The following is a 26,870-nucleotide window of genomic DNA, read 5'->3' as shown; positions in this document are numbered from 1 at the left end:
GCAGTGAGCGATTTGTGAACGGTTGTAGAAGTACCATCACCACCAGGGTAGCAGAAGTTCAAAGGAAGACCATCCATCTCAGGGAAAATGGGCCTGCCATATCCAGGGAACAGATTTAAAGAATAGAACCATGGGTATTAAAGTCATGTGATGGCGTTTTGCTATTGCTCTAAAGTTGTGGAAAACCCAGCCCCTGCTCCCTAATGTTATTAGTGTAATGTTTTTGTGCAGTTGTGGCTTAATAGTGCAGCAAAAAGTAACTGTGTGCAATAAACAGTCCTGGAGTGGCCTTGTTTTTAACCTCATGATGAGTACAAACAATAGATTTGTGTGTGATTTGTGATTTTGTTCATGGCTTCTATTAATTCAATCTTTGAAACAGCGTGATTAATTTAATATGCAGTATTATAAGACCTACAATACGTGGAACTCTATTGATTTCCTCAAGTTTTTTTCGTGAACTTTCAACCGCCCTGCTCACCTGGAGTTGCTGCCTCTTGCCAGCTTTGCCCAGTTGGCTGTTTTCCACACATGCATCTAGCTGGTGAGCAGGCTCGTCACAACCTAGAGTGATGAGTTTGTGATCATTTCTGCACATTTACACCTTGCTGTGGGGAGAAGGGTTGCCAGCCTTCCAGGATTGGCCTGTATTCTTCAGGAATTGAAGATCAATCTCCAGGACATCGATGTATGCAACCTTGGAGAAAAATCTTCAGGAGAAAGTCGAGGATGCTGCTGGTTGGAAGGTCAACTGTTAATCTCTGCCACTCCCAGCAAACGACAGTCTGGGCCTTTGTGTTATGCAGTGACGTCCTCCGTACACACACCCATCGTGGACCCCAGTTGAGGACATATATTGGATTATATTGACAGACCTGTCCTGAGAGAACATGGATGCCACACCTGAGAACGTATCATGGCCTTCTTCAAGCAGAGACACTTAAAAGGGAGTTAGGAAGGATGTAAAAGACTGAACTTTAATCTCCTGTGGTTGCAGAGACAAAGACTCATTACCATGCCTCAGCAGTCATCTAAAATCCATCTCCTGTCGATTTGTATCTCAAAATGTATAAAATGGTTAGAGATGAAAGAAAACAGACTCTGGGTGCGAGACATAGTTTTTTTTTCCCTTACAGGAAAACACAGGGAAAAATGGGTTAAAAAGCTAGCTGTAGAACAGTGCGGTGTGTGCTGTGTGCCAGCAACAAGTCACCCCCACAGTTGCAGGTGACGCCTCCCTGCCTGCCTCTCTGTCTCTCTCTCTTCCTGAAACGGGGGAAGAGATCCATTTTACATTAACCTTGTTGTGACCAACTGAGAGGGTTGAATAAAGAAGGGGAGCCAGATCACTCTTCCTCACCCGGGAGCATAACAAAATTGGGGCTCTCTTCAGTTAACAAATTAGGGGGACCTTGCCTGGAGACTGGTTGTAACACACTGTATGTGATTTCTTTGAAGCAAACCACTCAGTTACTGTGTATTTTGGTACACTGTAATGTAGAACTTTCTCAGTAACATTCAAAAATGTAGAATTACCACTCAGTTTATTCATCGTACAGACCTGCTGCGAATTTGCAGTTTTAATTTAAAAAAAATAATTCTGCTGGGTTTCTAGTTATTAACGGTGCAAGTGAGTGTTAATGCTATTTAAATTTTTCAATTCCCTCCTTAAATGTCTGCTTTCAGCAGGTATTGGTGGTGCAAAGGGTGCCTTTGCATTTAAACAATAGGAATGAGTAACTGCCGTTAATATAAGTCACTGAACACTTAGACTGTTGCCCACATCCGAGGAGTCGTCATTTATTTCCATTGTCTCATCCATCTGCCCTATGTAGGGAAATGGTACAAAAACTGGGCACTCTAGACACTGATTCAACAAACCACTAATAAAAGTCTAATTACCCAGATTCTGCACTGTCCGAATGATCTCGTTTAGTAAACCCACATCTTGCGTGCCCAAAACTCAGCATTCTTGTGGGTTTGAAAATTGGCCTCGAGTGGGTTGTATTTTTGTGTGATGACTACTAACTTGAATTTTATCACTTCATCAGAGGAAAAATTCATGATGTCTGTATGGTTCTCCCTTCTATACTCTTACATCCGGATATTGCATTTACACAGCCTCTAAATTTCATTAATCTTAAATTAATTTGGCAAGTGCAATATGAAAATTATCCTTGTGTCTACCAATGTGTCTGCTTTTAATTTGATATTTGATCAGTGTGCATGGGCACAATGAGCTGAATGGCCACCTTCTGTGCTGTAAATTTTTTTCATTCATGGGATGTGGACATTGCTGGCAAGCCCAGTGTTTATTTCCCACCCTTAATTGCCCCTCAGAAGGTGGTAGTGAGCTGCTGCCTTGAACTACTGCAGCCCCTGTGGTTTGGGCACACACACAGTGCTCTTAGGAAGGGAGTTCCAAGATTTTGACCTAGTGACGGTGAAGGAACGACGATATATTTCCAAGTCAGGATGGTGTGTGGCTTGGAGGGGAACTTACAGGTGGTGGTGTTCCCTTGTACCTGCTGCCCTTGTCCTTCTAGAAGGTAGTGGTCATGGGTTTGGAAGGAGCCTTGGTGAATTCCTGTAGTGCATCTTGCAGATGGTACGCACTGCTACCACTGTTCATCGGTGGTGGAGGGAGTGAATGTTTGTGGAAGGGGTGCCAATCATTTGTCCTGCTTAGTGTTGCACTTCTTGAGCGTTTTGGGAGCTGCACTCATCCAGGCAAGTGGAGAGTATTCCATCACACTCCTGACTTATGCTTTGTAGATGGTGGACAGGCTCTGGGGAGTCAGGAGGTGATTTACTCGTCACAGGATTCCTAGCCTCTGACCTGCTCTTGTAGCTACAGTATTTATATGGTTAGTCCAACTCAGTTTCTGGTCAATGGTAACCCCCAGGATGTTGTTAGTGGAGGATTCAACGAAGGTTCTGGTAAATCTTTTTTGCTTCTAAACCCACTCTGGCACAGGAGACCATTCAGTCCAGAATCTGGATCAATAGTGTTTAGACTTTATTTGTGGATTTTCAGTTTGTTGAATTGGCACTTCAAGTTCTTTTATATTTTCCTTTATCAAGCAGGTAAGATGAAGGAAACATGATTGCTGTTCAGATGTGGGCAGCAGTCTAATTCCTAATAATAGCTCAAGAAAGTGGTGAATGGAATCCTAAAGGCTAATGCAACTGAGTGAAGAAGAACATGGACACTATGAGAGATATGTGCACTGTTTTTTTTCTTTATTGGATGTGGACATAGCTGGTAAGGCCTGCATTTTCTGCCCATCCCTAATTGCCCTTAACCTGAGTGGCTTGCTAGGTCATTTCAGAGGGCAGTTAAGATCAACCATTTTGTTGTGGGGCTGGCATCACGAGTAGATAATGATGGCAGACTTTCTTTCCCAAAAGGGCATAAGAACATAAGAAATAGGAGCAGGAGTAGACCACGCAGCCCATCGAGCCTGCTCTCCCATTCAGTACGATCATGGCTGATCTTGGTCTTCAACTCCATTTTCCCACCCGGCCCCCATATCACTTAATTCCCTGAGAGATCAAAAATCTATCTATCCCAGCCTTTAATGTATTCAACGATGGAGCATCAACAACTCTCTGGGGTAGAGAATTCCAAAGACTCACAATCCTTTGAGTGAAGAAATTTCTTCTCATCTCAGTTCTAAATGATCAGCCCCTTATCCTGCGATTGAGCCATGTGTTTTGGATTCCCCGACTAATGGAAACAATCTCTTAGCGTCCACCCTATCAAGCCCCTTTAGAATTTTGTAGGTTTCAATGGGATCGTGTCTCATTCTTCTAAACTCCAGAGAACATAAGCCCAATTTACTCAACCTCTCATCATAGGACAACCCCCATATCCCAGGGTCCAATCTGGCTAATCTTTGCTGTACTGCCTCCAGTGCAAGCACATCCTTTCTTAAATGTGGAGACCAAAACTGCACACAGTACTCCAGATGCGGTCTCATCAAAACCCTGTACAATTGTAGCAAGACTTCTTTATTCTTGGACTCCAATCCCCTTGCAATAAAGGCCAACATGTCATTTGCCTTCCTAATTGCTTGCTGCACCCGTATGCTATCTTTGCGTTCGTTGTGTGAGCACACCCAAGTCTCTTTGAACATCAACACTTTCAAGTTTCTCACCTTTTAAAAAGTATTCTTTTTTTTATTCTTACGACTAAAGTGAATAACTTTACATTTCCCTATGTTATACTCCATTTGCCATCTTGTTGCCTACTCACCTAACTGATCTATATCCCTTTGCAGCTTCTCTCTGTCCTCCTTGCAGCTTACCTTTCCATCTAGTTTGGTATCATTATCAAATTTAGATACATCACTCTCTGTCTCTTCATCTACGTTATTATGTAAGTAACTGAGGCTCCAGCACTGATCCTTGTGGCACTCCACTATTCACTGTCTACTGACTTGAAAAAGCCCCGTTTATACCCACTCTGTTGCCTATCTATTAACCAATTCTCTATGCATGCTAATATATAAGCAAGGGGTGAAAGGCTATTGGGGGTGGGTGGGAATGTGGACTTGAGGTTACAGTTAGATCAGCCATGATATTATTGAATGGCAGAGCAGGCTTGGGCCGATTGGCCTACCCTTGCTCCTAATTCATATGTTCGTACGTATGTATATTATCCCTAGCCCCATGAGTCCTTATTTTGCCTATTAACCTTTAGTGCAGCATCTTCTTGAGTGCCTTTTGGACATCCAGGTATACTACATCTACTGGTTCCCTTTTTTAATCTACTGTTATGATCCCAGCTGAGGTTACTCCTTGACAAGCTTGACCTCAGGAACTCAGCTTGATAGATCCTAACTTTTATTTGTTTGTTTAGATACATGGAGAGTAGCTACTGAACAGAGTCACAGGAGTCAGTTGATGAACTTTTAATAAAAGAATAAAACATTTATTAAACAAGAAAAGATGAACTATATTACAATACTCCTTCACCCACAACTATACCTTTAGAAATATATACAGATTTGTAAGGATAACATAATCTACAAAAGCTATCTTATACTTTAATGTTCACGGTGAGTACACAGTCCGTGTACCAAGGCGCCCTGTGGTCAGATACACCACACTCTGAAACCACTTTAACCAGATGCTATCGATCTCTCCTGGCTCCAACCAATACATTCTCTCAGGTGCCTTCCATAAGGGTTCACCTCCAAGGTTTCGAACACTCCTTCCAATGTTCCTGTCCCCTGGGTAACCACGTGCATTCAAGCTGTCTTCCACGCAGTCTCTCACTGACTCGGCCGTCAACAGCACCACTGCTTCATGTGCCCGTAGCAAAGCGTTACAGACCTTCAGCCGTCTCTTTGGACCTTCATGCCTCTTGCAAGCTGTTCTCGCTTTACACCTGCTTTCTGCAGCTTTTGTCTCTTTAATCTAAAGCTTGGAGCCTTTCTCTCTGCCCCTCACTCTTAACAAGATCTTCTTCAGGTTCCTGTCCTTCCTTTGACTATAAAGTCTGCTTGAGACTTTTTCCTGTTTCTGTCTCACTCCTTTGGCTTTGGGACCTTTTTCGTTCTTTTGCGAAATCTGTAGCTCCCTCTCCCATTGTCCAGTCTCTCTTGGATCTTGGCTTCAAACTGAAACTTAAAACTGCTGTTTCTTTAGCTTTTCTGTGTCTGTGGGAGGGACAGGCTTCTCTGGACCCCTGTTGCTAGGCAACAGCCCAATTCTTCTACTCTTGTTTGTTTAACCTAGCTGCAACAGCCATTAAAAAACTGTATTAGAAATGCAGTCACCTTTTTAAGGTGAAACTATAACTCCATTTAACCTTTCTTAGATACAGAAATACAAATCAAACTTAAACTTTAAAGCTAAAACTCATTCCTAACACCTACAAATACCAATATAACTTACTTAAACAATCTCTATTTCCTAACACTATCCTACTAGTTATATCCACAAAAAACTCTAATAAATTCGTCAAACAGGATTTCCCTTTAGTAAAGCCATGTTGGCTTGTTCTGATCATACTATGTTTTTCTAAGTGGATTGTTAAGACTTCCTTAAAAATAGATTCGAGCATTTTCCCAACAACTGATGTTAGACCAGCTAGCCTCTAGTTTATTGCTTTCTCTCTTACTCCTTTCTTGAAAAGTGGTGTAACATTTTCCAGGTACCAATCCAGTGGGACCGTTCCTGAATCTAAGGAATTTTGGGAAATCATAGCTAGCACATCCGCTATCTCTGCAGCTATCTCTTTTTTAGAACCCTAGGCTTTATGCCATCAGGTCTCGGGGACTTGTTGGCTTTTAGTTCCTTACATCTTTCCAATTCTTTATCTCTGCTGATATTAGTTTCCCTAATTTCTTCACTCTCTTTGTAGCCCCTAGGTTATTGTCTATTTCTGGTATGGCACTTGTGTCTTCTACTATGAAGACAAACAAAATATTTGTTCAATGCCTCTGCTATTTTCTCATTCCCATGATAATTTCTCCTGTCTCTGCTTCTAAGGGACCGAGTTTAACTACTCTCTCCCTTTTTATATACTTATAAAAGCACTTACAATCTGTTTTTAAATTTCTGGCTAGCTTATTCTTGTATTCTATTTTTTCCCTTTTTATCAACTTTTTGGTGGCCCTCTATTGGTTTCTAAAACTCCCAATCCTCAGACTTGCTACTGTTTTTTGCAACATTGTAAGCCTCTTCTTTTAATTTAATACTATTCTTAACTTCCTGAGTGAGCCAAGAATGGGTCCTTCTTGCTGAGTTTTTGTTCTTGAATAGAATATATTTTTGCTGAACATTTTGAATTGTTTCTTTAAATGTTTCCCACTGTTCATTTACCTCCAGAGCTTTTAGCCTATTTACCCAGTTAACCTTAGCCAGTTCTCCCTCATACCTATGTAATTGGCTTTGTTTAAGTTTGAGATTTTTGTTTGCGATTGGGATATGTCACTTTCAAACTTAACATGGGATAGCTTTATCCCTAGTTCGTTACACAGTGTACTGTCCCAAGAAACTATCACAAACATTCCACAAACTCATCATCTAGACCATTCTTGTCAATTGAATTGTCCAAGTTTATTTGAAGATTAAAGTCCCCCACAATTATTACATTTCCTTTGATACAGGCTCTAATAATTTATTGTGTAACGTTCTGCCCAACATTATAACTACTGTTAGGGGGCCTATAAACTACTCCAACCAGTGCTTTCTGACTCTTGCTATTCCTAATTTCCATCCATTCTGATTCTACTTCATGATCTTCTGGGTCCAGATCCTTTCTTTCTGAAGTCCTTATGTCATCCTTTACTATGAGGGCTACCCCATCTCCTTTGCCATTTCACCTGTCTTTCCGAAATATTATGTACCCTGGAATATTTATTTCCCAACATTGATCACTTCTAATCATGTTTCTGTAATTGTGATTTGATGTAAACCATTTACCTCTATTTGTGCCTCTAATTCATTTATCTTAGTGCAGATATTTCGTGCATTCGGATTTTTAAAAAACCCTTTAATTTAATATTTTTACTTCTATTCCCTGCAATGACCTCATTTGCCGATGTACATGTTTTTGTTAAACTCTCTGTCATGTCCACTTGAATGGCATCATTCACCATGGTGCAATGGTCAGTCTGCTCATCCAGCTTGCAGTCCTTCTTCTCATCCACACAGGTAGCAAGCACCTCATACCTGTTGGACAAAGTCAGGAGCTGAGACTCCTCCATCATTACATACTGTGTCCTCATACCTATCTAGCCTGCAGTCACACCCCCCCCGCCCCTCTGATCATTGACCAATTCTAAAGTTATGACTACCCTAAGGGGTGTGGCCACCTTCTGGAATAAAGTGCCCAGGTTACGTTCCCCTCCTTGGTACATCGCAGTATTCATAGCTCTGCCTCCAGCTCAATGATTCTGAGCCAAAGCTCCTCAAGCTGCAGACACTTACTGCAGACATGTTTGCCCTGGACCACACTAGTGTCCAAGAGCTCCCACATTCTGCAGTCACAACACTTCACCTGCCCTGCCATCTTTATTATGCGTTAGTTAATTAATTACTTTTCCTTAATTAATAAACCCCACTACTCCCAATAACTTTTATTACTGGTAGTGGACTTTAATATTGCCATTAAAACCTTATAATTATTAATAAATTACATACTTTTGAAAGATAAAGGAGCAAAATACTCACCAGCCAATCACTTCCCTGTTTCCTCTCACACTCTCTTACTGTTAATTCCTCCGCTCCTCTCTCCCTCTCACTGTTAATGGCCCTGCTGCTCCTTTTCCACTCTCATTCTCCCTCTCTGTGTCCATCTGAGTTTTTTTTTGACAGTTGTCATGGTCACCAACATTGACACCAGCTTTATATTCCAGAGTTTTTAATGAATTTAAATTCCTCCAGCTGCAATGGTGGGGATTAAACCCGTGTTCCCTAGAGCATTAGCCTGGGTCTCTGGAATACTAGTCCAGTGATATTACCACTACCTTACCATCTTTCCCTAACATGCCAAAGACTTGGAAAACCAAGGTTGTTTCAAACTGCTTTGTATGATGATGAGCTTTAGGTTGGACAGCTTTTGACCCTAGGAGTTTCTGTGTTTCTGGGGAAAGAATGGGTTTTACATGGAGGTTGCATGAAAAGAGTGGATTCAGTATAGTGAGGACACAGACAAAGAAGAGCATACAGGATGCCACTTGAAACATTCCTCCCTCTACCACCCATCCACATCATGCCTGAAGTGTACAACATTTATAAGATGCAATGCAGAAATGTCCCGAGCCTCCTTCGACAGCACCTTCCAAACCTGCTACCTCTGCCACCTAGAAGGGCAAAGGCAACAGGCTCATGGGTACACTACCTGTAAGTTCCCTTCCAAGCACCACACCATCCTGACTTGGGACTATATCAATGTTCCTTCACTGTTGCTGGATCAAAACCCTGGAACGTTCTTCCTAACAGCACTGTGGGTGTACCTATATCGCATGGACTGCAGCGATTCATGAAGGCAGCTCACCATCACTTTCTCAAGGGCAGTTAGGGATGGGCAACAAATGCTGGCTTAGCCAGTGACATCTATAAACATGAAATAATTAAAGAAAAATGAATTTAGATGGTAAGAAACATGAAAGAGAATATTGGAAGAAAAATATCCATTATTGTAACAAAATAGGCAGGAAAGATTGTGATGGAGGGATGTGACTCAATGAAGCATTGTCTGTGATGTATCCTGGTATTGGCTTCTTTATACCAGTTACAGTGTGAATGGGCTTCAGAATCACAATATGCCCAGCTTCTTTTGCCACACAGCTCCAGAATATCGATGTTATGCCTGGTCAGGTATCTGAGGGCAGGAGCCAGCCATTCATTTTATTAAATATGTTTGATTGGCAATTTTTTTCAGTTTCAGATATATTTAAATTCCTTTTTCCCAGGTCAAGTTCTGAAAACTGTTTCTCAGCCTGTTCTGTTCAAATTATATCTTCTCTATGAAAATGCAGAAACTGTAGATCAACAGCAATCTGTGTAAAGGATAGTATTCAGAAGACTTGAGGCAGCTTCAGTTTGCATTGGATTTTAGTGCTAGTTTTCGTGATTATTTTCTATCTTCCATGTAGCACCAGTTAAAATTTCTGACTCTTTAAATCTGCAGTATACAGTATCATTATATCTGTTCACTTACCCATTTACCATTTTATCAATTTGTTTGGCAGTTCATAGCTTAAGTTGTGCCCGCTTTTGCAACAGCAAGAATGCTAATGAGTGTTTACTGTGCTGCCAATCACACGAGAGCATGAGATTGAGCCAGCAGACTAAATGCCCTAATAGTTTTTACTTAATGTGTTGCTCGCTATAGATTTGCCAGATGTTGAGACAATCAAGGCACACTCTGCAACATGGGCATTTGGTCCTTGCCCATAGGAATAGTCTGAGGCACTGAAACTGGAGTTTAAATTAAGTTAAGGCCCATGGAACAAATGGGACAGTGGCACCATGTGTACAAAGTTGGCTGAGTGACAAGAAACAGAGTAGTGGTGAATCGTTGTTTTTTGGACTGAAGGAAGGTATGCAATTTGGTTTCCCAGGAGTTGCTATGAGGACGACTGCTTTTCTTGAGCTACATTAATGACCCAGACTCGGGTGTGCAGGGCACAATTTCAAAATTCACGATGTCACAAAACTTTGAAATATTCTGAATTGTGAGAAGGATTGTGATAGGCTGCAAGAGGGCATAGGCAGTGGAATGGGCAGACATGTGGCAGATGACATTTAATGTGGAGAAGTATGAAGTGATGTGTTTGGACAGAAAGTATGATGAGAGGCAATATAAAGTGAAGGATAGAATTCTAAAGGGGATGCTGGAGCAGAGAGACCTGGGGGTAAATGTGCACAAATAAATGAAAGTAGCAGGACTGGTTGACAAAGTGATTAATAAACCATATGGGTTCTGGGCATAGAGTACAAAAGCAAGGAAATTATGGTGACCCCTTAGAAAACAATGGTTTAGCCGCAACTATCATATTCTAGGCACCACACTTTAGGAAAAATGTGAAGGACATTAGAGATGGTGCAGAAAAGATTAACAAGAATGTTCCCAGGGATGAAGGACTTCAGTTACTTGGATAGATTGGAGAAGCTGGGGGTGTTCTCCTTAGAGTAGAGAAGATTGAGAGGAGATTTGATAGAGGTGTTCAGAATCATGAGGGGTCTGGACGGAGTAAATGGAAAGAAACTGTTCCAATTGATGGAAGGATTGAGAACCAGAAGGCACAGATTTAAGGTGATTGTCAAAGAGGCAAGGGTGACATGAGGAAAATCTTTTTATGCAGCAAGTGGTTAGTGTCTGGAATGCACTGACTGAGAGGTTGGTGGAGGTAGATTCAATTTAAAGAGAATTGGATAATTGTCCGAAGAGAAACATTTGCAGAACTATGGGGAAAAAGTGGGAAAGTGGGACTGAGTGAGTTGCTCTTGCAGAGGCTGGCATGGATATGATGGGCTGAATGGCCTCCTTCCACTCTATGATTATTCTATGATTTTAAGTAAAATGGCAAAATGCAACAGTAATTCGCAGCACAGAAAGAGAGGCCATTCAGTCCCTTATACCTGTGCTGGTGCTTTGAATGAGCTACCCAATTAGTCCAAGTCTCCGCTTGTTTCCCAAAGCCTTGTCATTTTTACCTTTTCAAGTTAGATCAATAAAATGGAAAAGCCAGGTGAGAAGTGTAGAAATAGGTTGTAGGCTGCATGGATGTGGGGAAAGGTCAACGATTGACTCTGCTTGAAAATACCAGGAAATCCTTTTCTGAAGAGGTATGGATATGAGAGTTTCTTTTATTTTTCCAGTTTTCAACACATTTCTTCTCCTGAAGATACTAATTTAAGTTGGGCTACTGCTTGAGCAGTGACAGCTTCCCAGGCATTCTTTGCCTGTGAGCCAAGGCTGCAAGTGTGAGTATTGCTATTCTTCCATATGAGTGGCTGCACATCATGACAGTATTCCCATATTCACCAGTTGTCCACACAGCCAGGCTTATCAGAAGTGGACGAGTGGATGGAGATCTGGACCAGGAACCTGATCTGTTTTGGGCAGGCAGTGAAGAATGATTATGTCATTAATGAAGCGTTAACTGGCAGGACGATTGCTAGCCGAGGACACCAGCACTGCCCCCCCCCGCCCAATTGATCGGTTAACACAACACGTACCAATAATGGAACCCAGGACTTCCTGATGCAAAGGACATAGCTGCTTCATAGTGTGGTGCACATACCCATTCAGTTGTCAGGGAATGATTGAATGTTCTCCACTTGCCTGCATGAGTGCTGCTCCAATAACACTCAAGCTCAACACCATCCAGTATAAAGCCCCCTGATTGGCCCCTCCATCCACCACCTTCAACATTCACTTCCTCAACCACCACTGTGGTAGCACTGTGCAGTACCTACAAGATACACTGCAGCAACTTGCCCAGCCTCCTTTGACAGCACCTTCCAAACCCATGAGCTCTGCCACCTAGAAGGGCAAGGGCAGCAGCTGCAGGGGATCACCACCACCTGCAAGTTCCCCCCCACCTCAAGTCACATACCATCCTGACTTGGAATTACGTCGCTGTTCCTTCACTGTCGCTGGGCCAAAATCCTGGAGCTTCCTCCCCAACAGCACTGTGGGTATACCTACACTAGATGGCCTGCAGCAGTTCCAGGAGGTGACTCACCATCATCATCTCAAGAGCAATTAGGGATGGGCAAAGAATGATGGCCTGACCAGCAATGCCCACATCCTATGAAAGAATTAAAAAAAAAGTGTGTTTGCCACATGCACATACTGCATACGCAGATTGCACAAGGATGATTCAGTCATGTTGGTTGGGCATGATACTGTGGTGAAAATGATGGCTACATGTTCTTCCTCTCCAAATGAAAATAGGTTAATCAAATAGTTTTTAACAGGGGGTGCAGGCGCTCCCAAATCTCATTCAATCTAAATTTTTTTTATCATAGCACCAACCTCTACTGTTCTTCTCTTAACAGGTGATCTCCTACATCCTGCACTTCCTATCCATGTCTGACAGGAAAGAGGCTTCATTGGTGAACAGAGCCTGGCATGCTGCATCTCTGGACCAAAGTCTCCAGGTACCTACCCTTTTCAAACAAACATCCATATAATTTAGATTTCTATATTGTACCCCCCTCCTGAAGGCACTGATTCTTTTCAGGACTAGAATTCCATTGGTAGCAGCTAGATAAGGATATCTCAACAAAGTTACCTTGAGTGTTGGAAGGCTTTACAAACAAGGTGGCCTGATCCCATCCTCACCTGTTCTGCACGTGTCTGCAGTTCCCAGGAAGGGTCATGAGCTAGCAATCAGGACTGGGAATGCTGGCTGATATTTTTCCTTGATTTCTTCCCCTTCTTATCCCCAGGTGTAATAAATGGACAGTTACATCAATCCCACTGCTGCCTCACCAATGATCCGATAACTCAATGCTTGCATCCACTCGAGAAGCATCTTCGTGTATGGGAAGATGTCTCATAATGTTGAGGAAGGCTATCAGTGGCTGCTAAACAAAGAGTGGGAATCGAGGAATTAACTGTACTCAGGATCGAGGTCAAGCAGAACGGAATTCCAGAGGGAGTAAGAAAGTGGAGTAACCTGGTACTAGGAGTAGAGAGATATTAAGATTGGGATGTGTAAGGAAAGCTCTGGAGCATTGTGGAAAATGGAAATGAGAATCATAAAAATAATTTGCTGATGCATTCGTACCTGAAGGGGCATGGGAAGAATGGGAGTGCGGGACCATGTTGGAGGGTGGGGGTGCGGGACTGTTTCGGGGATGGAGGTGAAGGATAGGGGTGCGGGAGGTGGGTCAGTCAGGTGATCCCTAATGGACAATGGAATGGCCACAAAGATGGGCCCTGCCCTTGGTTATGATGCAGCTGCAGGATTGTCTATCTTATTTTTGAAAGTAAGTACCTGACGTTATCTAGTTTTAAGTACTACCTAGATTAGAGGAGGTAGAATTCATCCAAGATGTTTAGGCTAGTCTAATCTGACTATACCGTTTGCTTTTTATGTACAGAAAAATGTCTTCTATCATCTCCAAGGAACGTATGATTCTCTTGAGTTCATCAGAAGCTTAGGGCGGAGACAGACTTCCTGTGTGGCTCTGAGTAACCTCGATGGATCAGCTGCTTCAAAGATGGTCATACAGAGTATTGCGTTCCACCTGGCCCCGCATCTGAAGAACCTCTTGCTGCGGGATAACAGCATCACTGAGAGGTCCTTCGTGGCTCTAGTCCCGTCCTGTCGCAACCTATGGGGGCTTGACACCAGCAGCTGCAACAGCCTTTTTGTGCCTGGCACCTTGCTGTCAACAGAAGAGATCAGAGCAAGAACAGCCGAAGCCCTGGTGGACCTCCGTGAGCTCAATCTCTCCAACCTCCGGTACCTTTCTGACTTGACCTTCAATCGACTTAGTGAATGCACCCCCAAACTCCAAAAGCTGGCTCTTGCTGCCTGTCCCATTGCCTTTGAGTTTGATCCCTACCGAGGAGCAAACACGAGCAATTCCACTGTTTCTCTGACGCTGAACAACATCCTCTGTTTTCTGGATAGACAGGCTGTCACACTGAAGTGTTTAAATTTCAGCCGTACCAGCATCACAAATGAAGCAGTACAGTCAGTTGTCAAAGTGGCTGGGCTAAACCTGGAGGGGCTGGTGCTTCAACATTGCAAGGACTTGTCAGATGATGCAGTCTGTGCCATCTGCACGTGCCAGCCGGGGCTCACCACCCTGGACCTCACCGGCTGCGCTGAGCTAACTGACAGATCTGTCACAGCTATGGTGAGTCTGCAGTACCTGGAACACCTATTCTTGGGCAAGGTCAGACTCCTGACTGACAATGGGTTGAAAAACTTGTCCACCATCCAGACCTTGCGGACCCTTGACTTGTCTGAGTGTTACCAAGTCAGTGGTCGTGAGCTGGTCAAAGGGTTAGTCTTTCCACAGGCCACGCCAAATTTAGTGAGTCTCAACTTCAGCTGCTGCACCATGGTGAAAGTAAGTCACTCTACCAACGTTATTCATGCTGTACTGAATGACAGAAAAATTGCCCTAAAAATTGCTGGCTCCTCTTGGATAAATATGATCAATGGTGGGTGGAAAGGGGATGTCATATGGGAAAGAAGCTAATTTTACCATGAGTTTTCAGCTCCTTTTTTTTGTTTGTGATGCCAAATTCCACCAGAAGTAGGGGATGGGTGTTTTTTTTTGTGTGCCTCATTGCTCAGTGAAGGCTGCTGGCAACCATGATCATATGGTGTTGGTGTTTCTATGGTGACACTGGGCCGGGAATTCCAGGATTTTCACCCAGTGGTGATAAAGGAACAGCAGTGTATGTCCAAATTTGGGGCTTTATTTCGCTCTCCTTGCTTCCCCAGCCCAGTGACATTGAAGCAATAAATAACTGGCACTGACCAGCAATTCAACCTTGGAGGGCCTCACGTTTTTACTTTAAACAACTTTCTTCTTTCCAAAAAGTACAACTGAGTTTTGAATTCGGGTAATAATACATTGAAATGGCAAGCAAAAATTCTAATCACGTACCAGGTTTACAGCAGTGATTGTAAATCTCACTGATCCTATGTTGGTATTAGACTGATAATGTTGCTCACTTTTGTGTTTATCTAAATTCTGTAGGATAGCTGTGTTTTCTCAATGGGAGCGATCCTGCATGAGAGCCTGAGGGAGCTGGACCTCACCTCCTGTGTGTACATCACTGACTTCAGCATCTACGTCATCACCAATTACCTCAAGGGCCTGACAGCATTGCGCCTCGGCTGGTGTAAGGGGATCACGGACTCGGGATTGCTTGGAATGAACATAGCCAACGACAACTGCCAACTGGCCATGAAGGTCTGTTTTTTTTTTTTGTTGCTTGTGAATCTACCACAGCCCTTCGCTGTGAGAGCCAGCCTTCACACACAACTTTGATAGATACTGTGCTTTGGCTAGCACCCCTGGCTGCTGAGTGGAGGCTAGCGGTTGCTTTTTGAAAATTAGTGCAAAAAGCATTCGCTTGTCCCTTTGCTTCTGACTTTCTGATGTTGGTTTGTAGATGGCCTGATTTTCATCCCCTTCTTTTCCTGCTCCTCTTCCTTTTGCATTTTTGCATTCCTTTCTAACGTGGAATAAAGAAAGGCTGCTTGTAAAACTGAAAGCTAACCAGGAACATTTTTATTTCAAAGATCGGGCATTTGAATCAGCCATCAATACTTTGAAGATCCACCACGTCATCAGGAAAATGCTGGAATCTATTATTGAGGAAGTTTTAACAATGCACTTAGAAAAGCATAGTATCCTTAGACAAAGTCAACATGGTTATACGAAAGGGAAATTGTTTGTCAGATTTATTCAAGATTTTGAGGATGTAACTAGTAGGGTGGATAAAGGGGAACCAGTACATGTGGTATACTTGGATTTACAAAAGACATTCAATAAGGTACCACACAAAATGTTAATACACAAGATAAGGAGTTAATATACAAGATAAGATAAGAAAATAAGCTCATGGAGTTGGGGGTATAATGTTCGTATGGCTAGAGGATTAGTTTAGCAGACAGGAAGCAGAGTGTGGATAAACGAGGCATTTTCAAGTTGGCAGTCTGTAACTAGTGGGGTGCCGCAAGGATCGGTGTTGGGGCTACAGTTATTTACAATCTATATTAATGACTTGAATGAAGATATAGAGCAATGTACCTAAGTTTGCTGATGATGCAAAGCTAGATGGGAATGCAAGCTGTGAGGACACAAAGGCTGTAAGGAGATATAGACAGGCTAAATGAATAGGCTACAAATTGGCAGGTGGAGTATAATGTGGTGAAGTGTGAGGTTATTCACCTTGGTTATAAGAATAGAGAAACAGAGTATTTTTTAAAAGATGTGAAGCTTCTAAATGTTGAAAGTCAGATAGACTTGGGTGCAATTGTACAAGGAACACAAAGTTAACATACAGGTACAGCTACCAATTAGGAAGGCAAATGACATGTTGTCCTTTATATGTTGTCTTGCTGCAGTTGTACAGGGTTTTGGCGAGACTGCATCTGGAGTGAAAGGGTTGAAAATCTTTGGAAATGTCTATCCGAAAGGGTTGTAAATGTTCCATTGGTCAATATATTCAAGTTAGAGATCCATAGTTTTTTAATCTCTCAAGGAACGAAGGGATATGGGGAGCAGGCAGGCAAGTAGAGTTGAGTCAGAAGCTTACCATGCTCTTATTGAATTTGAGAGCATGTTTGAGGGGCACTCCTGCTGTTCCTTCTGTTCTTATGTTCTTAGCTATAAGTTCATAATTCCACCAATCACAGTAAACAGAAGATAAACATCTTCTGTGATTTTGTACATCTTTCTTTTTGCTAACAGTTTGTAAACCTAAGGCATTTTAGTTCCTTTTCTGCTTTATTTAATGGGTCTTCCAACGTTAAATGCACCAATTTTTGTGGTTTAAAATGGGTACATGAATCAAGGGCTTTGAGCTTTGGTATCCACTCCTGAGAGAATTGGATTGTTATCTGAAAAGGAAGAATGTGCATGATTATAAGAAGGTGGGGGAATGGCACTAGGTGCATTGGTCATTTGGAGAGCCAGCACAGACATGCCGGGCTGAATTGCCTCCTGTGCTGTAACAATTCTGTGATTTTTTTTTTGAACGGTGTGATGATCCATGTGCTTTAGGAAGCATACTTTCTTTTTGTATGATGTCTCTTTAAGATCAAAGTGGGCTGGGAAGTATTCTGAAAGAAGGTTAATTGGTCTCCTGGTTATGGCATCATTAGATTCCAAGAACTGTCCGTGATCTGGGGTTACCATGGGGGTGAACAGCTAAAAAGCAAGAATAAATAGAAAGCTAATTGCAGTGGGATTGGGTAAGCCAATGTTTGTCTTTCAGTTCAGAATACACTGAGAATTTGTGGAAAAAGAGGAAAGAAGCAAGTTTCTTTCTGAATGGAACAGTTTTCTGCTTGGCAGTGTTCAAACTGAACCTGATGTTGAAGCAGGTATCTGAAAATGGAGCAGAGACTGTGCTACTGTGTGTGTTATACAGTTGGAAAGAGTGGAGAGTGGAAGACAGGAAGGGCAAGAGAGTATAGGTCGGACAAGACCCATTGCTGCTGTCTGTGTTGCCAGAGGCCACCAGATCATTTAAAGGGGTCAGAAAAGGCAATCTCTGAGGATCTGTGCCACTAAGACTGCCATGACCCAAGTGAAAGAGTGTTCGTAGATATGCATCATGTCTGGGGATTTCAGTTGGAATTCTGCTGGTGAATGTGACTCAAGGGTCAAAATGATTGGATGGGAAGTAAGAAATTCTACAAAATGGAGGTCAAGTTGAAAGACTGAGAGATTGTATGTAGTCCCATGTTTGTGCAGGTAATAATGCGAGTGCTTGTAATTACGTGAGTTGTATCTTTGCATTGACTATTTAAAGCAAAATTTACCACTTTGTTTGAATTATGCCTTGCCCGTTAATGTTTGGATTCTGTTGATTTTAGCTGGTTTGTTACAGTAAAAGTTTTAAAAAGTATAATCTAATCCAGCAATTTTCTTTGTTGGCTACTGGATTCCTTTTTTTAAAAAAGTTATTGGTCTCCAAGAGGATCGTAACAACAGCCCTTTCTGGGTAATGGCTGCCTTTAGGACAGCTACTTATTCATAAAACTAACAAATCTACAACAGCTCATGAAAGCTAACCCTGCAGTAACTTTCAAGGATGGGGGTAGCGGTCAGCGACTATGAGATGAACGACATATTATGCACACTGACCAGCAGCTCGCCACTAAGCTCTTTAAACCCGAATTAAATCTGTCACAGAATTTATGTACCCTGGCTGCAAAATTTCTCGGATTACAGGGTTGTGTATCAATATGGGAATTTTATTGCTAGAAATAATAATAGTGGTTAGAATGTGGATCTTGCTACAAAAAGGAGGTGGTTAAGATGAGTAACATAGATGAGGAAGCAAGATATGTACACGAGGGAGAAAGGAATTGAAGATTATGTTTATAGGGTGAGGTGAAGCAGTTTTGGCTTGCATGGAGAATGAACACTGGTATAAGCCTGCTTGGCCGAATGGTCTGGTTCCTCAGCTGTAAATATTGTGTAATTCTATTTAATCTTTACCTGTTTGAATGTGCTGATTGAATGAAACTTACAGGAGTGACACAGTTCAACATATTACTTTTTCCCCTTTCTAGGGTGATAATGAGCCAAAGTTTAGCAGGACCTTTGCTAACTGGAATTTTTTTTGTTCCTCCCAAATATCAGCATGAAAAACCCCAGATCATAACCGAATCTGACATGGAGCCATCCAAAGAGAAAGAAGGAGCTTCGCTTAGAGCACTGACATGTCTTAAGGAGCTCCGTTTGACTGCATGTACAAAACTAACAGATACCAGCATAACCAGGGTACTCCATGCAGGGCAATGTTGATGCTGTGGTGTACATCCGCGTAGGCCTTACACTGGAGAATGGAATGGAGTTGATAAAATAATTACCCCTACAAGCATACAATCAGGGAATCTTGCAACATGGAAGGCCATTCAGCCCATCATACCTGTGCTGGCTCTTTGAAAAACCTACCTGATTAGTCCCAATCCCTTGATCTTTTTAACAGCTCTGTAAACTTTTGCTTTTCAAGTACCTGTACATGTCCAATTCTCTTGAAAGTTATTATTGAATCTGCTTCTACCGCTCTGTTGGGCTGTGCATTCTGGATCAAAGCTTGCTGTGCAACAAAAAAAAAATTCTCCTCATCTTCCTCCTGCTTCTTTTGCCTGTTATCTTAAAGCTTTGCTCACCAACCCTCCTGCCAGTGCAAACAATTTCTCCCCATATACTCACAAAAGTTTTCTTGGTTTTGAATAACTCTATTAAATTTCCCCTTAACCTTCTCTGCTCTAAGGAGAACAATGCAAGTTTCACCAGTCTCTCCACGTAAATTGGAGTCTCTCATCCCAAGTACCATTCCAGTAGATCTCCTCTGCATTCTCTCATAGGCCTTGATGACCTTTCTCAAGGGTGGTGGCAGAACCAGATACAAATATTTCAGCTGCTGGCCTATATAAAAGTATATAAAGTTTAAAAGTAGCACCTGGTGGTGTTGTACTGAATTCTAGAAACCAAAAAGACCCAACCTCAAATGCTGGTCAGTGCTGAGTCTTCCAAGGCAGTCCCTTGGGATCGAAGATGACTTGCTTCCACTCCAGTTCTGAAATGGCTGGCAAGTCCAATGTACGACCTGAAGACTCTGCCACATGCGGGTCAGGCGGTGCTTGAAAGATTGAGTAGATGAGTTGTTTTGAAGTTTGTGCGCTCTCTCCAACATCTTGACTTCCTTTTCTGTGCTTCATGGAGACCTGCCTCCATGCCTTGCCCCCCGCTTGGAGTGGTGCCCCTCAAGCTATATATAACGGATGTCTATTGTCCCTTGTGGGCTATGGCTGATTACTTACTAAAAGCATATAAAATTAGAAGGGAGCTGTTTGATCCAAAACTTACATTTTCAAGGAGTCTCAGTCGTATGTTCATAAAGAACATGTGTCCAACTCATCTACAACTGGACTGATGGGAAATACTCTGTAGCATCTTACACGTTGAATCCCCTTACGAGGGAAATGAGAGCAAAGTAGCAATAAGGGTGATGATAATCAGAGCATGGCAGAGAAGGACAGAGTGTACAAACTTAAGAAATTCCCACAGATAAGGCCAGAGGTTACAAAAATAGTAAAAGGACAGAACTAAATGTTCTGTAGCTGAATGTGCGTAGCATTTATAACAAAATAGATGAATTGTCAGTTCAAATAGAAATAAATATATATGATCTGACAGCCATTAGAGACATGGCTGCAAGATGACAAAGGCTGGGACCTGAATATTCAAGGGTACAGGACAATTCAGAAGGACAGGAATCTAGGAGAAGGTGGTGGTGTAGCTCTCTTAGTTAAGGATGACAGTACAATAGAGAGAGATGACCTTAGTTCTGGAGATCAAGATGTAGAATCCAGCTTGGGTAGAGATAAGAAGCAGCAAAGGTAAGAAGCCACTTGTAGGAGTAGTTTTATAGTTCCCCTAACAGTAACCACACTGTACGATGGGATATACGGGAAGAAATAATGGCTTGTGAGAAAGGTCCGGCAATAATCATGGATGATTTTAACCTAGTTATAGATTGGGCAAATCAAGATTGGCAAAGGTTGCGTGGAAGATGAGTTTATAATGTTTTCAGGACAGTTTCTTAGAGCAGTTTGTTCTAGAGCCAACCAGAGAATAGACTATTCTAGACCTGGTAATGTGCAATGAGACAGGATTAATTAATGACCTCATAGGAGCCCCAAGGTAGCAGTGATCATAACGTTGAATTTTGCATTCAGGTTGAGGGAGAGAAGAGTGGGTCTAAGACTAGTGTTTTAATCTCGAATAAAGGCAGTTATAAGGTTGTGAAGACAGAGCTGACTAAAGTGAACTGGGAAATTGGGCCAAGGGGTAGGTCAGTAGAGATGCAGTGGAAACATTTCATAACACTTAGCAAAGATACATTCCTGAGAGAAAGAAAGACTGTAGGAGAAGAATGCATCATTCGTGGCTAACTGAGGAAGTTAAAGATAGTATCAAATTGAAAGAGAACGTGTACAACTCTGTGAAGATTAGTGGCAGGTCAGAAGATTGGACAGAACATAAAAACCGGAAAAGAATGGCAAAAAAAGTTAGAGATAAGTTGAGTGTGAGAGAAAGCTAGCTAGAAATATAAAAACAGATAGTAAGAGTTTCTGCAGGTATTTAAAAAGGAAAAGGGTTACTGAAGTGAGCGTGGGTCCTCTGGAGAGCAAGTCTGAGGAATTAATGGAAAATAAGGAAATGGTGGATGCATTGTACAGATATTTTCTATATTTGTTTTAGAGGATACAAATAGCAACCCAGAAATAATTGTAAGTCAAGAGGTGAAAGGGAGGGAGGAACTTAAAACAATTACAATCACCAGGGAAAGGGTGCTGAGAAAATTATTAGAACTAAAGGCTGATAAGTGCCCAGGCCCTGATGGACTTCATCTTAGAGTTGTAAAAGAAGTGGCTGCTGAGATTGTAGATGCATTGGTTTTAATTTTCCAAAGTTCCCTAGATTCTGGAAAGGCCCCAAAAGATTGAAAAATAGCAAGTTTATCTCCTCTATTGAAGAAAGGAGGGAGAGAGAAAGCAGGAAACTGCAGGCCAGTTAATTTAACATCTGACATGGGGAAAATGCTAGAACCTATTATTAAGGAGATTAAAGCAGGGCATTTAGACAATCTTAATCAGACAGAGTCAACATGGTTTTCTGAAAGGGAAATCGTGTTCGACTAACATAGTAGAGTTCTTTGAGGAAGCAACATGCAATGTGAATAAAGAGGAAATGTGGTTTACTTTGATCGGTGGCACCTGTGAGTGACTCAAGATTTGAGAGTAATACGAGCTTGCAGGGTATCTCACATACACTGGCATAATCTGGCTGTGGGCCTGGAGTCACATGTAGGCCAGACGAAGTAAGGACATTAGTAAACCAGATGTGTTTTTGTGACAGTTGGCAATGGTCAGACTTTTACTTCCAGATTTTTATAGAATTCCTGGTCCCCAGAGCATTACCACGGGTCTCTGGGATACTAGTCCAGTAACAATACCACTATGCCACAGCCTCCCCATAGCACAGGTATTCTGTCAAACCACGTTAGCCAGACATTAGGTGCAAACCAGCATCCTCCCGTGTAACAGGCTAGCATCATGAGGCTAGCTGCACACCTATAACCTCGCAAGTTCTAATTAGGTCCATTGCTCTGCATCATGCAGGTGGAGAGAGAGAAATATTATAGGGGTAATGTTTAGCTGTAAACGTGGTAACAATGTAATGCTGCAGGCCCCCATGGAAGGCTAAGGTCCCTGTCTATCACTTAAACTGTAACCCACGCCCAAACCTGACAGACATTACATGGAGGCCATTGAAAAGTGTACCTGGTTGGAATAATGACAATGTGAGGTGCCTTTAAAACCTACAATATCCACAGAGAACAGACCTCAGTGCAGCAGCAGCAGGATAATAAACAGAACTGCAAGATCTATACTCAAGCCAGATTATATGATCTTCTGATGCTAGTTTTACATATGAATTGTCCAATCGCCATGTTGATAGAGCAACTGGCTTTATTCATGTCACTTTTGTGGACATACAGGCAACTTGCTGAGGTTGAGTGAGACAGCACAACGTGAGGGACACAATGGGAGATAAGTGAGGAGGGGAGGCATCTGTTACACTTGGATGACCTTGGAGCATTGCATCAGATGGAGGAGCCATTCACTAGATCTGACCTTGAGACAGAAAAACAAAATATATTTACACATGTTCCAGGTACGTACAGTGAGTGAACACCTGTGCCACCATTGTGCTCTCAGGACTTAATTTTCCTAATGTTATCACCACATCTAGGTGCACCCCTGACAACTGTAGCAGAGGTGGAGGCAGCCTGTTGACTGCTTTCCCTGTTGTCTGAGATAACCTTGGTGGGTGCCCTCCAGAGCGCCGAAGCCCAGAGGGCCTTGACCTGATTGGGTTCTCCTGTAGGGCAGGTGCATACACCTCAGTCTGAGCAGCTGGGGTGCTGGGTTCCCAGGCAGAGGGGATTTGGATTGGCTGGGCACCCTAGGAGAGGCCAGGGTGGATTCCCCTGGGGTGTCCGGCTGATGCTGCTCCTTCCTGTGGGCGCCCGAGGGCTCCTTCTTGACTCCTTGAGGAGAGGGACATCTGGAGGGAGGCCGAGGTGCCCCTAGCCGCTGATGGATCCCACACATGGCTACAGTGATGGTGTGCAGGCCCGAGCACACCAAGTATAAACTGCTGGACCAGGGTCTCCTTGGCGGTCACCACCCTTCCAATGATGCCCTTGATGCGCTTGCATGTCAGAGCCACAACATCAAACAGAATGTGGAAGGCTTCCTCCATCCTTCATCCTATTCTGGCGACAGCCTCTGACAACCTTGCCTGCTGTTTCCCTGCCTGTCTTTGGAGCTCCAACATCTCTGAGGGCTGATTCCAGAGGCTTGTCATCGGACTCGGACTCAGCAGGGGCCTGGTCTCCAGCAGTCCTCTGGGTTTCGGAGACATTGTCTGTCACTGCCTCTGCCTGCTGCGGGCACGTTTCTGTGCTGTGCTCACCAGATGGTGATCCCAAGCCTGCTCTAGAACTGGGACCCACTGAAGTGCGTGTCTCTTTGCTGGTGGAGGGTGCAGGCGAAATAGTGACTGGCCAAGGAACCATCCAAGGTGCCCTGGAGGCTGGGGCTGATGGGTTAGTTGGCAGTTTCCCGGTTCCTCTTGCTGGTGGCTATAAGAGAGAGTAGATAATTAGCGATTAACTAGAAAGTCACCTTCAATAAATAGCACTGTCTTGGCGACTAGGCGATGACTACTGATAGGCTTCTCCCATTAAGCCAGTGAGGGTCTATCTCACCTTTGGCACAGGAATGGTCTCTGTCTTCAGCAGTGAGCTCTGCCACCTGCTGCTCAAACTGGGTGAGTGGCCTGAATTTTGGCATCCGCCACCTGTCTGGGATCTCTCCCTCTTGTGGGCGATCTTGTCCTGCATAAAGACAGATGGATAGACTGTGACAGGGCAGATGCAAGCAGATGATAAGCATGCCTGCTTTCTGTGTGTGCTGAGTAGTTCTATGTAAGGGTTGAAGATGCAACCTGTGCAGGATGTGACAAGAAATGACGTTGTTGAAGTGTGTGTGAGAGAATCAGTGGCGATGTCTCTTCTACTAGTAGTGTGTGAGATCCCTGTGGATTGTAACCCTGCAAATGCCTGAAGCCCTTATGTGAGTGAGAGTTGAGAGCGAGGAGAAGGTTGACTTACCCTGGTGGAGTGAATGAGGTCATTTATCCTTATTCTGCACTGTAGTATGGTTTTCTTCTGAGGTCCAAAGGTGCTGACCTCCTTGGCGACTTGCTCCCAAGTGGCAAGATGAGGCTGGTGGACCTCATGCTGCCATCTTTGGGCTAGAGGACCTCCTGCTGGTCCTGGACTGCCTTGAGGAGTCTCCAGGCACTTTTTGCTGAACTTGGGTGCTGAGGGTTTGCTTTTCCCGGGGCCATCACTCTTCACAACAAGTTCTGGGCTGCAGAGAGTGGATGTGTGGGTGGGTGCCACTTAAATATGGCGGTAGGAGCTTCGACCTCATGAGGATGGATCTCAGCCCTGCCTCGAGATTTGATAAGCTAGTCATTTATGTATAAATAATGAGCTGAAAAGTGACCGATCTGGCATGGAACCCCCCCCCCCCCCCCTCCCCACCCAGCAGGAAACACTCCAACATTCTCGCTGCTAGATTGGAAAATTCCACCTAGGGTTGGGAAACCAGTCCAATTTTCCTTTGTGCATAAACCAGTTGCAGGCCTCCTGACTGAGATCAGCATGGACTGAGAATTTGGGAACCCTGTGCAAAGAATTGGAGTTACTAGAGGGTTCCAAACTGGCATCTTTTCATAAGGTCTACAACAGGACCTTTTATCTGATATTCTACCTTGTCTACTAGACCTGGAGAAGGGAGTCTGCACAGTCCTGGCTTGGGTTTGACTAAGCTTTCCAATATTCATCAACATTTTTCTCTGGCTATTCAGCTGGCTAACTGCTTGCTCCTTCCAGACATTTCCATAGTGCCAATAGTGCGTACATCATTGTGTTTCATTCAATATTTGGACTTCTCATTCGTGTCCTAATTCTAACCAAGAGCTGAACCAACTCATTCTTGATGAAGTTAATTGCAGAGGAGTCACTGATTTTGCTACAGGTCTATTCCATGAGCTCACTATTCTAGTCTGTGTTGAATTTTAATGTTGTACAGTATTTGGGTACATGTCCTCTAAATCATAAGATTGAAGTACAGACCATAAGACGTAGGAGCAGAAGTAGGCCATTTGGTCCATCGAGCCTGCTCTGCCATTCAATGAGATCATGGCTGATCTGATAATCCTCAACTCTACTTTCCTGCCTTTTCCCCATAACCTTTCATTCTCTTACTGACTAAAAATTTGTCTATCTCAGCCTTGAATATACTAATGACCCGGCTTCTACAGCCCTCTGTGGTAAATAATTCCATAGATTAACTACTCTTTGAGAGAAGAAATTCCTCCTCATCTCTGTCTTAAATGGGCGACCCCTTACTCTGAAATTATGCCCTCTGGTCTTAGACTCTCCCACATGGGAAAACAACCTCTCAGCATCTATCTTGTCAAGCCCCCTAAGAGTCTTATTGGTTTCAATAAGATTGCCTCTCATTCTTCTATACTCCAATGAGTACAGGCCCAACCTCCTCAACCTCTCCTCATAAGAAAATCCCTCCATACCCAGGATGAACCGAGTGAACCTTCTCTGGACTACCTCCAATGCCAATACATCTTTCCTTAAATAAGGAGACCAAAACTGTTCACAGATTCTAGGTGTGGTCTAACTAGTGCCGTATAGTTTTTGCAAGACTTTCCTGTTCTTATACTCCATTGCCTTTGAAATAAAGGCCAACATTTCATTTGCCTTAACAAAAACAGAATTACCTGGAAAAACTCAGCAGGTCTGGCAGCATCGGTGGAGAAGAAAAGAGTTGACGTTTCGAGTCCTCATGACTCTTCAACGGAACTGGGTCATGAGGACTCGAAACGTCAACTCTTTTCTTCTCCGCCGATGCTGCCAGACCTGCTGAGTTTTTCCAGGTAATTCTGTTTTTGTTTTGGATTTCTAGCATCCGCAGTTTTTTGTTTTTATTCCATTTGCCTTCCCTATTACCTGTTGAACCTATATGTTAGCTTTTTGGGATTCGTGCACAAGAACCACCAAATTCCTCTGTGCTGTAGCTTTCTGCATTCTTTTTCCATTTAAATAATATTCTCTATTCTTCCTACCAAAGTGCATAACCTCACATTTTCCCACATTATATTCCATCTGGCAAGTTTTTGCCCAATGCTTAACCTGTCTATATCCCTCTGTAAACTCTTTGTTTCATCCTCACCACTTGCCTTCCCACCTATTTTTGTGTAATTCGCAAATTCAGCGATAGTACATTCACCTCCCTCATCCAAGTCATTAATATATATTGTAAATAATTGTGGCCTCAGCACTGATCCCTGTGGCACTCCTCCAGTTACAGGTTGCCATCTTGAAAATGATTCCTTATCCCAGTGCTCTGTCTCCTATTTGTTGGTCAATCCTCTATCCATGCTAATATACTACCCCAATGCCATGGGCTCTTATCTTATTAAGTAGCCTTATGTGTGGTACCTTATCGAGCACCTTTTGGAAA

General features: G+C 43.0%; 1 protein-coding gene across 1 annotated transcript in view; it reads left to right on the top strand.

The window, feature by feature from the left end:
• lrrc29 (leucine rich repeat containing 29) overlaps positions 1-26,870 on the top strand; it is a 41,024-nt gene that overhangs the window by 4,319 nt on the left and 9,835 nt on the right. Inside the window, exons 2-5 of the mRNA XM_041192421.1 lie at positions 12,529-12,630; positions 13,579-14,343; positions 15,199-15,414; positions 18,823-18,963. Of these exons, the coding sequence (XP_041048355.1) occupies positions 12,529-12,630; positions 13,579-14,343; positions 15,199-15,414; positions 18,823-18,963 (1,224 nt within the window). The remainder of the gene's footprint in view (positions 1-12,528; positions 12,631-13,578; positions 14,344-15,198; positions 15,415-18,822; positions 18,964-26,870) is intronic.

Source organism: Carcharodon carcharias, chromosome 7, assembly GCF_017639515.1.
Source record: "Carcharodon carcharias isolate sCarCar2 chromosome 7, sCarCar2.pri, whole genome shotgun sequence".
Taxonomy (NCBI): domain Eukaryota; kingdom Metazoa; phylum Chordata; class Chondrichthyes; order Lamniformes; family Lamnidae; genus Carcharodon; species Carcharodon carcharias.
The sequence above is the reverse complement of the archived record's forward strand: the minus strand, read 5'-3'. Positions and strand labels throughout refer to the sequence as shown.